The 15,761-nt window shown below is 37.4% G+C and overlaps 1 protein-coding gene across 3 annotated transcripts in view; it reads right to left on the reverse strand.

Annotated features, from left to right (window-relative positions):
• The window catches only part of LOC145774804 (uncharacterized), a 32,983-nt gene extending 18,102 nt beyond the window's left edge, over positions 1–14,881 (reverse strand). For 2 of the 3 annotated variants that reach the window (XM_082586118.1, XM_082586116.1), the window contains exons 1-2: positions 10,497–10,585; positions 7,561–7,712 (exon numbers count right to left, since the gene is read on the reverse strand). In XM_082586118.1, coding sequence (XP_082442244.1) covers positions 7,561–7,712; positions 10,497–10,545 — 201 coding nt within the window. In that variant the 5' untranslated portion in view covers positions 10,546–10,585. Of the gene's footprint in view, positions 1–7,560; positions 7,713–9,625; positions 9,703–10,496; positions 10,586–14,769 lie in introns of those variants that run through there. The other variant, XM_082586117.1, reaches the window with a different exon arrangement.
• Positions 14,882–15,761: the final 880 nt, after the last annotated feature.

The following is a 15,761-nucleotide window of genomic DNA, read 5'->3' on the forward strand; positions in this document are numbered from 1 at the left end:
TTGAATTGTTTATAAACTTACCCCAGCTTTTCACAACCTTCATTAGTAGACATCTCCGAAAGTGCACTAATTGAGGAATTTGGATCATGTATTTCATTCTTCTCAAAAGATATGTTATGCATAGCTATTCTCGCTTCTTTTGGAGTGGAAGCAAAATAACCTGGTGGACTTTGTTTTGTTTCTTGCAAGTTGCATGTCACATCTCCAGATTGTGTCGATACATTTGCCAGAGTTTCTGAAATAAACATATTTAAAATCAAGCAAAAAGAAACTATTGCAGCATTATTTGGTCTCACTTCTCTTTCCAAAGCTATTACAACACACACCGCTGTTAGTTTATGTTATATAGCTACAATTCTTACCTTTCGCCACACTCCTTGGCTTTATGGCATCTTTACGTCAAACACGAAAGTCTAACACGTCATAGTGTGTTGCAGCATCACAAGTCACCACTTCTGTTTGGTATGACAAAGTGGCAACAAAGAATACCGGCAACAAAGAATACAACAGTAATAGGGCTAAATAAAACTCAAATTTATACATGACCGTTACATCTTTCTGTAAATCAGCGTTTTTACCTTCTTTATTCTCAACACTAGTGCTAGCTAGTAACCCAAAAAAGAAAACAACAGTTGATCAAGGACTTGTTTTGGTTAATACCCTTGGTAAATTAGAAATGGGACGTTTTAAAATTATATGAAGCTGGGAATCACTCTACAGTGCCAGCAACTAAAATATAACAATACAGTAGTTGCATAGCGCTATATCTATTGCAGAGTGCATTGCTCTTCTGCGCTTTACAAAGCCGACAGTGTCAATGCAATCGTACAGAGGCGTAACTGAGTAGGCTATATCAGACATGGCAGTACATTATTAACTGAATCCATTCCATTGCACAGTGCCAAGCAGGAATAAGATTCAGTATCAATTTTAAAAAAGTAAATAGTAGGCCTAGCCGGCAAATATTCTAAATTTTATGGAAAACAATTTCTCAAGAATGCTACTTTCCTACTTATGTAGTTTATATAATTGGTAGGTCAAAATTTCACGGTTCCTGGCAGGCGGTCTCATGGATGAAGTAAAATTTTCTTGTGGAGTTTTCTCTCCACTGGACCTTGGCCCCAAACTTAAAAACGTTGCAGAGTTGATTTTTGTTGATTTGAAGTGGATTTTTGTGGAAAGATTAAAAGGCATGAATTACGGTTTAATATAAGGCGTGTGGCAAGTCCCGTGTCAAATTGAAAAAAAATGTAAATCTGTTTCCTTAAAATGGAGTTGGCACATTGTGCTGGACTCTGTTGATCCTGGCTAAGCAGTCAAGTGGTATGGTGTTTACAAAGTTGTCCATTGTCAATTTTGGTATACGGTTGTTTAAAAATGGAACAAAGCCATTTTATTGGAAGAACTGGCAGACGAACAGTCATAGGCCTACACATTTACACAACACATCAATTTGGCATGATGACTACCGAACTGTAACAGTTTCAGCTTAGTCTATTCACACACAGCACTGCAAAAGCATGCATATTGAGCTGCATCTACTAATAGTTCAGGTCCTTAGGGGAATCTTTAGGCTAAACGTGTTACACGTTGTTTTTTTGCATATTTTTGCAGTTGATCAACCCAACTTTGATTTTAGTGGGTGCCGCAACTTTTTGGGTCACGTGATCACCCCCAAATCGGGGATTTCCCCAGAAATCACGTTTCAGCTCTTTTTACGTCATTTTTGTGCAATTACATATTCGATTTTTGTATATTTTACCTTAAAAAGCACATACTAATAAGTGAGACAAAATAAACACAAAATAATTTAATTGATGACGTCATTGTGACGTCATCAAATATTTTTTTTTTGCTTTTTTAACCTATTTTGGTCGTTTGCTGTTGGTTTTAGTTGGAGTACCGGTTACTAAAACCATTTCACAATTCCTAAAAGTAGTTTCGTCATGATTGCGTCTTTTATGACGTCATCATTACATTATTAAAACTAGACAACTTCAAATTCAGGAACCAAAGGTAAGTTTATTCCGAAAAAAGCAATCAAATACTCTCATTATTAGTTTTGCAAATGCTTAAAATTTTACAATTGCAAGCAATAACAATAATTCCAGTACAGTATGACGCAATAACGACGTCATCAAGGGAATAACCAGAAGAGCAGCTACCAGGGGTGAATTTCCCTTTTGGTCATGCCACTTTAAAATAATTATGTAGCCCTAATTATGATCTACAAATCCAATTAATACACGACCCCAGATGATGCAATGTCAGAGTCTTAACACTGTTAATTCAAGATGAAAAAACTAGCGGTTTTCGATGTTAAATTCCTACCATACGTAATTTAATATTAAAAAAAATCGTGTACGACAAGTTTTTTCAAGTTACAAGATAGAGTTTAGAAAGTCAAAAGCATTTCTTGAATGATGATTGTGGATTGGAGATGAAACGTCAATGTGGATTGAAGATGAAACATCAGAGAGGATTGGATATTTTGTGGTCGAATTGCATGTTTCGTACTCGCATGAACAAAGACTTGTGCATTTTATGGATTTTTTCTTACAGGGACATCGAGAGCCACAAGTAGACTGACAAAACGGAACAAGCTGATTTGCATCATTATGTTTCCAACCCCAAGCTAAAGGAGAAGGTAGTTGCTGAACATTTACGAGGATTTCCGTATTTCAGCTTGATGTATCGCTCTGCGTGTATGTTGCATCAAAGCAGCTGACGTTGGTGGCAGCTTTTCAATAGTGCAACCATTGGTAAACATCATATAACGGCATTCGTCTACATCCGTGAAAGTAGGACTATTGCCATAAAGAGCTATGACATACTTTTGTATGTCATTTATAGAACTAGGTGAGCTTGAGAAATTCAGAGAGTTAAATAAGCCACACATTGCGGTAAGATTAAGCATCCAACAATCCCAAGCCTTTTTTTCCGAAGACGAAACAGTATCACAGATTGTGATAGCATAAAACAAAGGTAAAGAAGCGCAAATCATCTGAGATTGAGGTGAAGATGAAACAATATCATGGATTGGAATGAAGCGAGTTTTTTCTCCAACTCCAAATTCAACCCATAGTTTACAGATTTCTAACTTGTCAAAACACGAAATTGCAATAATTACCACATCAGTATCTACTGTTTTGACTATGGCATCGGATTTTCCATGTTTCACATGGAGAAACATACGGGTGTCTGCCTCTTCGTGATCACATGGGGAAACATCAGACATGTCCAATGTTTGATTGTTAAGAGCTGTATCTAATGATGTTACAACAATCGTAAACAAGTTTGGATCGACTGAAGTTATCACAGCTTGTTGAACCAGTTGATATAACGCAGTTTTGTTGCTGTCATTTCCCAAAAACTCAGACCAGTTGAGAGGAAGACGAGTATTACTTGTGACAGCCACGTAACATCCAGACCCTGTTTCTTGCAGAAGATAAGCCTCAGATAGCTACTACCATCACAGAACATGCCAGCAGTGTGATGTCAGCCGATTATGAAGTAGTGAAAGAATCTGCCTCGAAAACCGATCGCTACATTCCTTGATGGAGGGTTCTTGTTGCATCGAGTGCCATGGAAACTGGAGACAGTTATGGGTCTATTGCACAGTCGTATGCAGATTTTACCATTCGTCATTATCGCTTAGCAACGGTGGTCTTTGATGGATATGGTGGTCCGTCTATCAAAGACAATACCCATCAAAGACGCGGCATGAACGTCCACCCGGTTGTTCACTTTACTGTAGACACCCAGTTCATTGGAAAGAAGGAGCAGTTCTTGCCTCGAGCTTCCAACAAGAAAGGATTGATTTCTGCTCAACTGAGGAATAGAAGCTGCAATGTGATGAACGCTCCAGGTGATGCAGATGTTGACATCGTCAAGACGGCAGATGGACAGCCCTCATCGACATAGTACGGCTTTAATTGGTGAAGACACGGACCTTTTAATATTGATACTACGCTATGCTGACACTGACCCAGACATTAAAGACCTCTACTTCCACTCCGAAAAGGCTTACGCAACCAAAATACACGACATCAACAAACTTAAAGCAATCATCGGACCAGACATAATTATGCTTACAGCTCCTCTTCATTCATGCATTCACCGGTTGTGATTCAACGTCAAGGATATTTGGTATCGGGAAGAAGACGCTTTCAAGAAACTAGTGAAAAGTCAACCAATAATCAAAGAATGTGCAAATTGCTTTATTCTCCCAAATCAGACAGACCACATCATTAAGGATCTTGGAAACAAAGCTATGACCGTTATGTTTGGCAACGATGGCAGTAGTAACCTAGAAACACAGCGATACAATACATTGGTCAAGAAAATTAAAACAGCCAAATCCTTTGTTCACCCTGAACGCTTGCCACCTACATCATCCTTTACCAAATTCCACTGCCTCAGAGTTTACTACCAGATTATGGTCAGGATGGGTAGGCTACTGACGATGGTATGGATGCTCTAGACTGGGGATGGAAAGTAGACAATAATCAGATGGTTCCAATCATGACGAACATGAAAGCTGCCCCGGACAACCTACTGAAAGTGATCACTGCAATTGCGAATCGTGTTCACCTCACTGTAGTTGCCGGAGATATGTGCTACCATACCATGCTGGATGTGGACCATGCCAAACTGGTTCATGTGTCCATACAGCAGTCACATAATTACAGACGATGACATCGAGAGTCACAGCGATGAGCATTAGTAATACTTGATCCATTTGCTTTCTTTACGCTGATTATGTCAAGAGTCTACATGACCACATCGTATGAGCTCTTTATGCCTGCTCAGTTAACCCAAATACATATAGAAATTTACCGGGTTTATTAATAAACAATACATTGTTATTGTACATTTTTAATTGTTTTGGCAGCCATCTTGGATTGCCATATTGAATTTATAGGCTATCAGATAATTTAACAATTCTGAGAATGGTCTCATTGACTTCACAAGGTATAAAAACCTAGATAAAGACACCAAAACTACACGTTTTGGTCATATGATAACCTAGTTATGGTCAATTTACTGTCATTTTAATGGTTTGGCAGCCATCTTGGTTTGCCATATTGAATTTATAGGCTATCAGATAATTCAACAATTCTGAGAATAGTCTCATTGACTTCACAGGGTATACAAACCTAGATATAGACATCAAAACTACATGTTTTGGTCATATGATGACCTAGTTATGTTCAATTTACTATGTTATTTTAATGGTTTAGCGGCCATCTTGGATTGCCATATTGAATTTATAGGCTATCAGATGAATTAACAATTCTGAAAATGGTTTCATTGACTTTACAGGGTATAAAAACCTAGATATAGACACCAAAACTACATGTTTTGGTCATAGGATGACCTAGTTATGGTCAATTTACTATTATTTTAATGGTTTGGCGGCCATCTTGGATGGCCATATTGAATTTATAGGCTATCAGATAATTCAACAATTCTGAGAATAGTCTCATTGACTTCACAGGGTATAAAAACCTAGATATAGACACCAAAACTACATGTTTTGGTCATAGGATGACCTAGTTATGGTCAATTTACTATTATTTTAATGGTTTGGCGGCCATCTTGGATGGCCATATTGAATTTATAGGCTATCAGATAATTCAACAATTCTGAGAATAGTCTCATTGACTTCACAGGGTATAAAAACCTAGATATAGACACCAAAACTACATGTTTTGGTCATATGATGACCTAGTTATGGTCAATTTACTGTTATTTTAATGGTTTGGCGGCCATCTTGGATGGCCATATTGAATTTATAGGCTATCAGATAATTCAACAATTCTGAGAATAGTCTCATTGACTTCACAGGGTATAAAAACCTAGATACAGACACCAAAACTACATGTTTTGGTCATATGATGGCCGAGTTATGGTCAATTTACTGTTTTGTTCAATGGTTTAGCGGCCATCTTGAAAATAACCACTTTCCGGAAGTTGGATTCCTTAAGATTTTGAATATGTTAGTACTGACACTCAATACTAATCAAATCAGTTGAAAAACCATTGGTAACTTATTGTAACCAAAAAAGTAACACCAGCAACAAACAAGCGACTACAATAAGAAAAAAACAAGCAAAAAATTAATACATGACGTCACAATGACGTCATTAATAACATAATTTTGTGCGATTTTTATCTCGTGTATTTTGTAGTGGCAGTCAGTCCAAATGTAAAAAAATAACGTATCTAATTGCATAAAAATGCCGTGAAAAGAGCTCAAAATTGACTTGGGGGGAATCCCCGATTTGGGGGTGATCACGTGACCCAAAAAGTTGCGGCACCCACTAAAATTGAAGTTAGATTCATCAGCTACAAAAAAATGCAAAAAAACAACGTGTAACACGTTTAGCCTAAAGATGCTCATTTTTGCCCCTAAGGGCCTGAACTATAATCTAAACAATGCACACAATTATACTGTAGTCTAAAATGTTTAGGTTAAACATCTAAACATGTTTAGTGTGGTCTCTAAAATGCTATATAGGCTAGTGTCAAAGTTACAGTATCGGTACACTAAAGCAGAGCTAAACTGCAACTAGAAAAAATCTTACTTAGGCCACTGCTACAAAAGCATTCCTCAAATAAGCAAATTATTTTCGCTAGAAATTCCTCTTGTGATGTCAGCAAGGAAAAAAATTATTTCGACAACGTTCGATGCAGTGTGTGTTCGAATTGCAAAACGTAATTATGTTTCAAGATTGCGTGTAGAATTTACAGTGTAGACAAACGATTTTTTTTTCATAAAAACAAGCAAAACGCGTTCTTGAATATATCCAGTTTATGTATTTCAACTCTTCGTTTGCGTTTGAAAATAGACTTGCATGGCCCTTTAAATATTTATTTCCTTTTCTTGGAAGTCATAACCCAATCAAATTACGAAGCGTAAAACTAATTGTAACACAGTAGAAGCAATACTTTGCAAGTGATATAATCAAATTTTTATACTTGGATTGAAAAGGCTTCTTTGAGAGCATAATCTTGGCAGTCACATAGTCTACTTATGGGTTAATCCTACCTAACCCTTTTATGATGCTACTACAGGGGGACAGCGTGAACGTGACTGTTCTCCCCCTCCTCAAAAATCATTTAGTATTACTACAATTTTATTGCAGAAAAAACTTTGTCCATAGTTACCACAAAAAAAAACACGACAAAACAGGCAAACCAGACAGTATGATCAAGATAAAGAGCGTGCTGATAATGTTTAAAGTAGTCTGATATGAGCAAAAACAGTCAGAAATTATTAAAAATATTGTCAGACTGTTGCCGTAGTTAATACAGCGCTGAATGAAGACATGTTCTTTCTTAATAAGGCATCAAAAGTAATTGTGTTACAATCAATTTGATATTCACGAGCAGTGGTGCGCTCACGTAACAGTCATAACACGGCAAATTTCCAAATTCAAATTTTCAAGTTACAAATTTGGCAAATTGAAGTGTTAGATCTGTACATACAGATCGACCATTGTGTCTCATAAATATATAAGGCAAGTATATAGAATTAAAAAGAAAAAGTCTTACGTTTGCTATTCCATCTGATAACATCCAACTAAAACTCCATGATAAATTATTGGAAGATTGAACAGTGGTAGAGAGAGTGATATCATCACAAGTTCTACTATATTCGAATATGGATGTGAATGACTGTGCGTGGATAAAAACATTCAAGATACCTAAGTATAAAACAATTAATTCAGCATGAAACGTTCTTTTTTGATTAGTGCCAGGGCTGCGATTTTTTCTTTCTTGTCAAACGACCAAAAATTCTGCGTTTGTTTGTCGAATAGTAATATGACGTCACAAGAGCCGGATAAACGTTTGGCTGCAAATTGCCGCACAAGTTGTGTGGATGTACGAGTCACTTAAGTTTTTAATCGCACGCTGGTTGAGTGATTGCAAAGGAGTATCAAGCGCTAAGATGTGTACCTACCGGACGTGTATAAGTAACTGTAAATTAATTATTATGCTCCAGGAAAAGAACTGTTGTAAACGCGAAGCTGAGGTTCGCAAAAGAAAAAAGCCTTTAGGTTATACCTAGGGATTGTAGATCATAGGGATGCGAAACTTCATCCGCTTTTGGCTTATCCGCAACACTAGAAGGGTTACGTTTTTTTGTAATTTACAAAATATTTTACTTTTTATGGGTTATATAAGAAGAGTGAAGTTGGTTTTGAAGTAATTTAAGGTTTTTAGTTGAAAGCAAGCCAGCAGTAAAGCGTAAAAAAAATGTCAAATTGGCAATTGACCCTTCTAATGTTGAAGGAACAACGGAGTTGCGCGTCCCGTAATGTACCGTCCCTAGGTTATACCGCTAGCTAGCGTAACCTATTGCGTGCTAGAAATTTTTTCCTTTGGCATCTCTTTAGTTTCGCACTCTCGCTTAGTACGTAAACGGTAATGCACGTATACCTCGCACGCAAACACAGATAGGAGCGAAATATGCAAGTTACCAAGAGACACAGCAAAGATAAAGCGAAAAATGAACTGCAGATAGAAGAAAACGGAACAATACTGCAATAATACGAAACAACGGCGTAATGCTACAGCGTTTAACGTGTGTCGAGATGGTAAACTGGCTCTTTGTACAACATTGCAATAAAGTAAATGCAATCACGTAAAGTAACACAAGAACGAATTAATTAATAACAGTGAAAGGAACAAACATTAGTAACAAGACAAACTTTAATGCCAGGGCATGCTTGCTGCTAGGTCTTGATTTTACTGCCTCTGTATGACTTCAGACCGGAGATTTCCGGTACTTTTTTTTGAAGATAGAAATGCCTAGCATTTGGAAAGACGCAATCAAGTGGTTTTTGCAAGAATCATTTCGCCAGTGAAATCGGTGGGCTGCACATGCCAACGAATAGTTCATCTTGAATAGCTTCGTCAGACAGCGGCCTTAATCGCGAGTCGTGCAGTGCGTAGCTGGAGCAGAAAGATTCGACGATACATTTGTTGCAACAGCGCACCAGGTAGACTACTTCAAGCAGAAATGCATGAGCTCACTTAAGTTAAATCCTTGTACATTTTTTTCTTTGTTAGGACGTTGTATCACAAACTTTCAATCGAAGGAAACGGCTCTTCAGATGCCATAGGCGCTGATCAAGCGTGTGGTACAGCGAAATGAGCGTTCTTTGAGTAGTTCGTCTCGTAAGTCGGCACTCTTATGGTTGCATCACGTGATGCTCCCCCCCCCCGATTTTTCCTCCACCTGACTTGACGTCCTCTATCAGTTTTTTTCCCTTTTTTTCAAAAGGTCGAATAGTGACGACGCGTGTCAAGCGGCATTGCCGCCCAAAAAGGCAAAAATCGCAGCCCTGATTAGTGCATCCCAACATGAATAGTTCTCAAAAATATTTTTCTTCCTTGATACAATGTTCACAAACCAAGCATGTTAGAATAATATGCTATCTAATGGTGCATATATTTAACCAAGAAGCATTAACAAAATTTTATTGTATTATTTATATGATGTTCAAATGTAGGGTATGTTTTACGTTCATGAATAGGTGTGTGTTTTGTATTGAATCAAAATGTTAAGCTTACATAAGCCAACATGCACTAATTAAATGGTCAAAATACTTACCAAAAATATCACATATCACAAAACAAATGGCAAGGGTGTATTTCATTATTTGGTGTTCCCTAAGTTTATAGTGTATTCTAAAAAAAAGATTAATATAGCAATAAAAAGCTTAATCCAAAGCCCAAACACTTATTTATGCAGTTATGCACCATAGGCTAGCATATTAAGCGGGGATAAATGTTTCCCATGTATGATGGGGGCTAACCTAAAAAGAAACGACTGCACTCTAGAAAAAAACACAATAGTTATCATTATGCTTTACGTATCCTATTTTGAAGTGCCAGTAATTAACAGTGCAACAAAAAACCAGCCCAAATCATGAGAATGTAGAATAGCTTTCGGAAAGAAGCAAATTTGCAATACTAGACAAATAATTGACACAAAATTAATGAGATTGAATAGCATTAACCAAACAATATATACAATAAACTAACATGCTTAGTTCAGATTTGTCAATTAACTTTATCAGTCTGCTACTATTTGAAGAAGCGGATTCGGAGAAATCCCAATTCGGGGACGACTTTTTTCAGAGATTTCTAAAATTTCACAACTGCATCTGTTTAATCCAAGGTAGGCTTATTAAAAGAAAAATGAGGAACAACTGTAATGGTTTAGAGACGGGCATGGACAGATCTGATTCCAAACTGCCCATCCAAAATTATAACGCATAAATCACTGGTATGTATGAAACCGGATTCCCTCAACGTTACTAGCACACAGTGTCGTTGATCCACAACAGTAACATCACCAATTACAAGTTAGGTTAATTGCCTAATCTATAGTATAAAATATTTGTTGCTAGATATCGCTATAGCCTACACCCGGAAGATGTCAGCTAATCTACATCTACCTAACTGTGACAATAACCTACCCAAATGATCCATACAAATTTTCAAATTAAACAGAAGCTGTCGCTGCATTTTCAAGAAATCATTGAATCGGTTTTCTCCAAAAAAGGTTGTCTCCGAATTGGCATTTCTCTGAAGAGGCCTCTCCAAATCGGACACTCTGAATCGGACTCCAAAATGGCCATTTTACCAAAAAAATTATCTAATACATCAAAACAAAAACAAAAGTAACACAACACTCAATAACAGTAAATGACTATGACCATTTACAACACTAACAAAGTCACTATTTGGGCTGTTTGAACAAACTTTGTCAAGTTGAAGCGAAATGAAATCCCTCTTAAAGATTTTTGGTCCAAAAAAAAACTAAGATAAATAACTTTAGATCGAAACAAGTATTTTGAAACGAAATAGTTTAAAGCTAGCAGGCGATTGCTTTAGGAGTCAACAGGAAATTTTAAACATTCATTTTTGCAAATAAAAGTGTGGCATTAGGAAAATAGGTTGACAGCCAACATCCTTTCTCCTCCAAGCAGAACAACACGCTAGATCAGAGGTTCTCAACCTTTTGAGATTCAAGGACCACTTAAAAAAATTGTGTCTCAGTCACGGACCACTACTCCCCTCCCCTTCCTCCTCCCCTTGTAACGAACAAATGTCACTTCTTGCTTGCTAAGTCATAAACAGTAGTTGGTTTTAGAAAGATTGCTACATTGGTGCGAGCCTTGACCTTGCACATTTGAGCACAGCATATCCACACGAGGTGTAATGCTTAAAGACTCAATCGGAGTTCATCTTCGACTTCAAGTCGAAAACAATAGGCTATCGTACTTTGTTTTTATTGTAACCAATGCAGAAAATCCACACTCACAAAGATAAGATGTTGCAAAAGGTAAAATTATTTTCAAAGCTTTCTGAGACAGTTGTGGATACTCATGTAAAGTTTGTATCCAAAATTTTATCATGCTCACTCTCAGATGGGTGCAACATATTCAAAGTAATGTCACTGGGCAGTTCACGGACTGGAAACCCATAAAAAACTCTGAACATTCAAATCACCAAAGTAGAAGTTAAATTGATCCTGCAGTGACTGAGTATGGTCAGAAATAAGATTCATCAACAGTTGTTTATTGATTTCTGCATTTTCTGGTTTCTCAGAGAGTTTGTACAATTGATCAAATATGTCAAAGTTGCCCTGCAATAATCTTGTCCTCCAAAGATAAAGTTTTTTCGTAAAAACAGACACTTTATCACTGAGGGTAATTAAATTTGTCTGCTTTCCTTGCAGCGATGAATTAAGTTTATCAGTTGTTCAAAAACGTCAGCCAAATAAGCCAAAACAGCAACCCAGAAGCTATCGTTGAAATTAGCAGCAAGCTTGGATTTTTTCTCCATGAAACTCTCTCGCAGCATCACGTAACTCAAATAGTCGTTTTCCCCTTGATAACCAGCAAACTTGAGTATGCATCAGTAGCTGTTCATGATCAAGATCCTTATTCAAACATAATGAAGCAAAGAGACAACAATTTAGTGAATGAGCCTTGATAAAAATTAACAACTTTTATGCAAAGGGAAAACAACGATTTCAAACTTTGCTCGCGGACCACCAGGCAAATGCCCGCGGACCACTAGTGGTACGCGGACCACAGGTTGAGAACCGCTGCACTAGATTGCACTAAATTTGCTAAAAGACTGGGATGTTTGAAACGACTCTGTTAATGATGTTCGGGAAGCCGGTGTCAGGTTTTAAGAAGATTTTTAAATTAAACAAAAATGCATGAGTTTGAAGTATGAGGTTTTGGAACTTTTTAAATTCCCGAAGTCTTGTATATTTTGTTTTGAACGAAACAAGATGGCTTAGGTTAGATCTCGAAATTCTTCACTTAGAAATTATTTCGAAAGGTATCGAAATTAAGACAAGGAATTTCGCTTCAAAACAAAATAAATTTATGTTTCAAACAGCCTTAGTCACTATGGCTTGGCCATATTTCTAGCATTGAATATGGACAACAACAGAAGATGATGAATGATGATCTAGAAAACACGCAATTCGTGGTAGGCTAATTCACAATCGCCTGCCCTGGTCAATGATATCACTGCCCCTTAACTTTCTCAACGCAATTTTATAATTACAGGGTTCGATCTCAGCACTGGTCCTCTGGCCAATGTCTAGTGCGAGTTCCCCGCGGACCAATACGAATCGCTTCGCACTGGTCCGACTGGCCAGTGCGAAAATACCATCGTATTATGTCGTTTGATCGTTTAGAATGCGTGGTTCTCGTTTACGCTTCTCTTCAAACAGCAAAACACGTGATCTGTGCATGTTAAACCGTAAGAAATAGGCAATTGCAACATCACGTGTTAAATCGTAAGAAGAAAGCAATCGCAACTTCACGTGACGGTGTTAAATCGTAAGAAAAAGGGTAATCGCAACAACACGTGAGCTCTGGTAGCCTAGTTTCGCCTCCAAACCTGCCATACATCTGGCTGGCAAACGATTTATCTGTGAGGTCAAGAAGGCCCGACACTGGCTACTGGCTATGTGTTTACAAGGCCAGACAAACACACATCGGATTCCGATTATGACCCCGTGATCGTCCCGTCATCAGATTCCGATTATGACCCCGTGATCGTCCCGTCATCAGATTCCGATTATGACCCATCATCGGATGCAGAAATTGAAGAAGAGCCCCAAGTAGATTGAATGTCTTGCTTAGATAAACTGTTGTTACTGTTATTGCCATTGTACACTTCCATGTTATTGCCACCATTCATTATTGTCATTTAAAGGTGGTTTTCCCTGGGTTGGCCTCGTGCTTCCCACGACAATCTTGTTTTTATCAGTAAACGAGACGGACCAGTGGTTCTCGTGCGGACCTGTGTTGTATTGGCCATAACAACCATTTTACTTTGTGATAAAGTACAGTATGGTAATCTATAAATATATATCATACCATGTCGTTACAGATGCAACACAACTAGGTTACTTGTGAGTCTGTTGGCCAGTTGCTATGTGTACTGACACTTCTTTGTCTTTTTCTGAAGAAGCTTTGATTTATATCTCTGTGACATGAACAGTCCAAACACATTACACAAGTGCTTAGATTTACATGCTAGGCTATGCTGTCAAAAATCTCATAATAATATACAGCTGTTAAGCTGTAAAAAGTATGCTACAAATAACATGCTAGTCACTAGTCTAAAACACCCCAGTAGAAACAGACGTAGCCTAGTTCTTTCTGTGGATTCTTCTTTTCTATGGCACCTGACTGATATATTTAAAATCCTGCCTTAAATCAGCATTGCACTTTGTTGATTTTAACAATCTAGCAATAGAAAGCCTATGGGTACTACTACCTCTAAATTCCGATTGTCAGTGCTACAGGATATTTTTCAATAAAAGTGGTATTTATTCTGATAAATTCAGTGCAAAACATAAGAAAAGCAAAGAAATTAACCGCAGGCTACCACAACTCGCTTTTGCTAAATTTTTCCACAGTTTGGAAGTAAAACTAACTCAGTTTCGCAGGTGAAAAACATGGAACTGGCAACCCTTTAAAATTGTCAGGCATTTTCAAAAACTGGTAAACTTTTTCAAAAGATTGGTAGACATTTTCAAAGGTTGTCAGATCCCATGTTAACCCTCACTTCAAAACTAGTCCAATTGGAATGAGTAGATTACTCTAACAATGTGTATTTAAAGGTATGAGCTTATATAGGCTACCCAGGTTACAAAGACAGAACCCTAGAAAATCACTAAAATCTAATATCTGGCAAATTTTGTACCTGTGATAAGGTCGACTGCTGTGGCAAAAAAAATGCAGGCAAAGTATTGTTTTTGTTATGCTGGGACTTGGCTACCATCTTTTGCTAATTGCGTGAAAACCTAGCTTTAGTCCACAACAAGCAGGCAGTCCATAAAATGCTTCCTACTGAGCTAACAAGTAAATAAAATCATCCAGATTAGAATAACAGTCAATTCCGGACATTTAATTTAAACATCAGTGTCAGCTTTATAACTTTGTCAAGTCAGTCAGAAAATGGCTCAGCTTGGCTATGTGATATGAACGTCGTCAATGAAAGGTAATCAAATTAATAAATATAATATGCAATTGTATGAACATCAAAACAACCGCTCAACTTTTTTGCAACTTAAAAGTTACACAAGTCATACCGCAATGATGGAAGCTCTGGCTGCCAAACCAGAGATTACTTGCATATAATGTAAATAATTATATGGTGATTTAAAACTCTGCATTTCCACAACAATCATCACGATCGACTAATTTCACTAACCTTGTCTTGCTGTTTGTAATTTAAAGTGAAGTCATCTATGGTCTTACTACGATCAGGACCAGAGTTGCCAGGTTAGGCTCCTTTTGACCTTGGCTGACGTTTTAGTTTTGGCAAATGGCTGTTTCTTGGGCTTCCTTCGAATGTGTTACCGGTATCTGATAAGTATTGATGCTGAATTTTTATTTATAAAAGCTGGGAAAAAGCTATCAAAATCTCTGCTTTATTGTTGCTACAGTGGGTTAATAGACTACAGCATGCGATGGTCAAGCATCAGCAGTCAACCTCTCAGAGCACGGTTGGGTGAGTTCACTGAGCTGCAGACGACAAGCAAAACCTAACTTTCGCAAGGTACTCTAATTCTCAAGGAAAAATTTCTACAGTATATGTTTTTGCAGTGTCAGTAATATTTTATTAACCAAACAAAATGTGCGAAAAATGTTCATATGTTTTGTCTCCATTTTGAGCTCCTTGCAAAAAATCCGCTTATTTTGGTGTTTGTTTGAATCATGCGTTTTGTCGCTTCTACCATTTTTTAGACCTTTGCTATGTGTTGGCATATATAGTTTGTTTTTGTTGTGACGGTCAGAAATAAAAACAAACTGAACTGTGTTGTATTTCCAGACGTTTAATATAAAATAAACAATAATAATTGTAGCGATAGCCAACCAAGTGAGAAAACCATTTACCTCTTGTTACTTACTGATTCAGTGTATAAAATCAACGCAATATATAGTAAGAAAGAAACGCAAAACAATCAACTGAGGAACGTGGTACAGAACGCTCAATTGATTACACGCGCAGTGCGGTGGTAATCAATTCCAACGTCTGTACCAGAAAACGCTGAACGGTGATTATGTAGTGACGCTGGTCACGAGTTACATATATTCAACGTAGATGACGACTATAACACCTCCCCGATAATTTTTATACACAAACATAAAAAATGAACAAGACACCGAATTAACAATAAAACTCAAAGTCCGAAACGAGCC

Source organism: Aplidium turbinatum, chromosome 7 (assembly GCF_918807975.1).
Source record: "Aplidium turbinatum chromosome 7, kaAplTurb1.1, whole genome shotgun sequence".
Classification (NCBI taxonomy): Eukaryota; Metazoa; Chordata; class Ascidiacea; order Aplousobranchia; family Polyclinidae; genus Aplidium; species Aplidium turbinatum.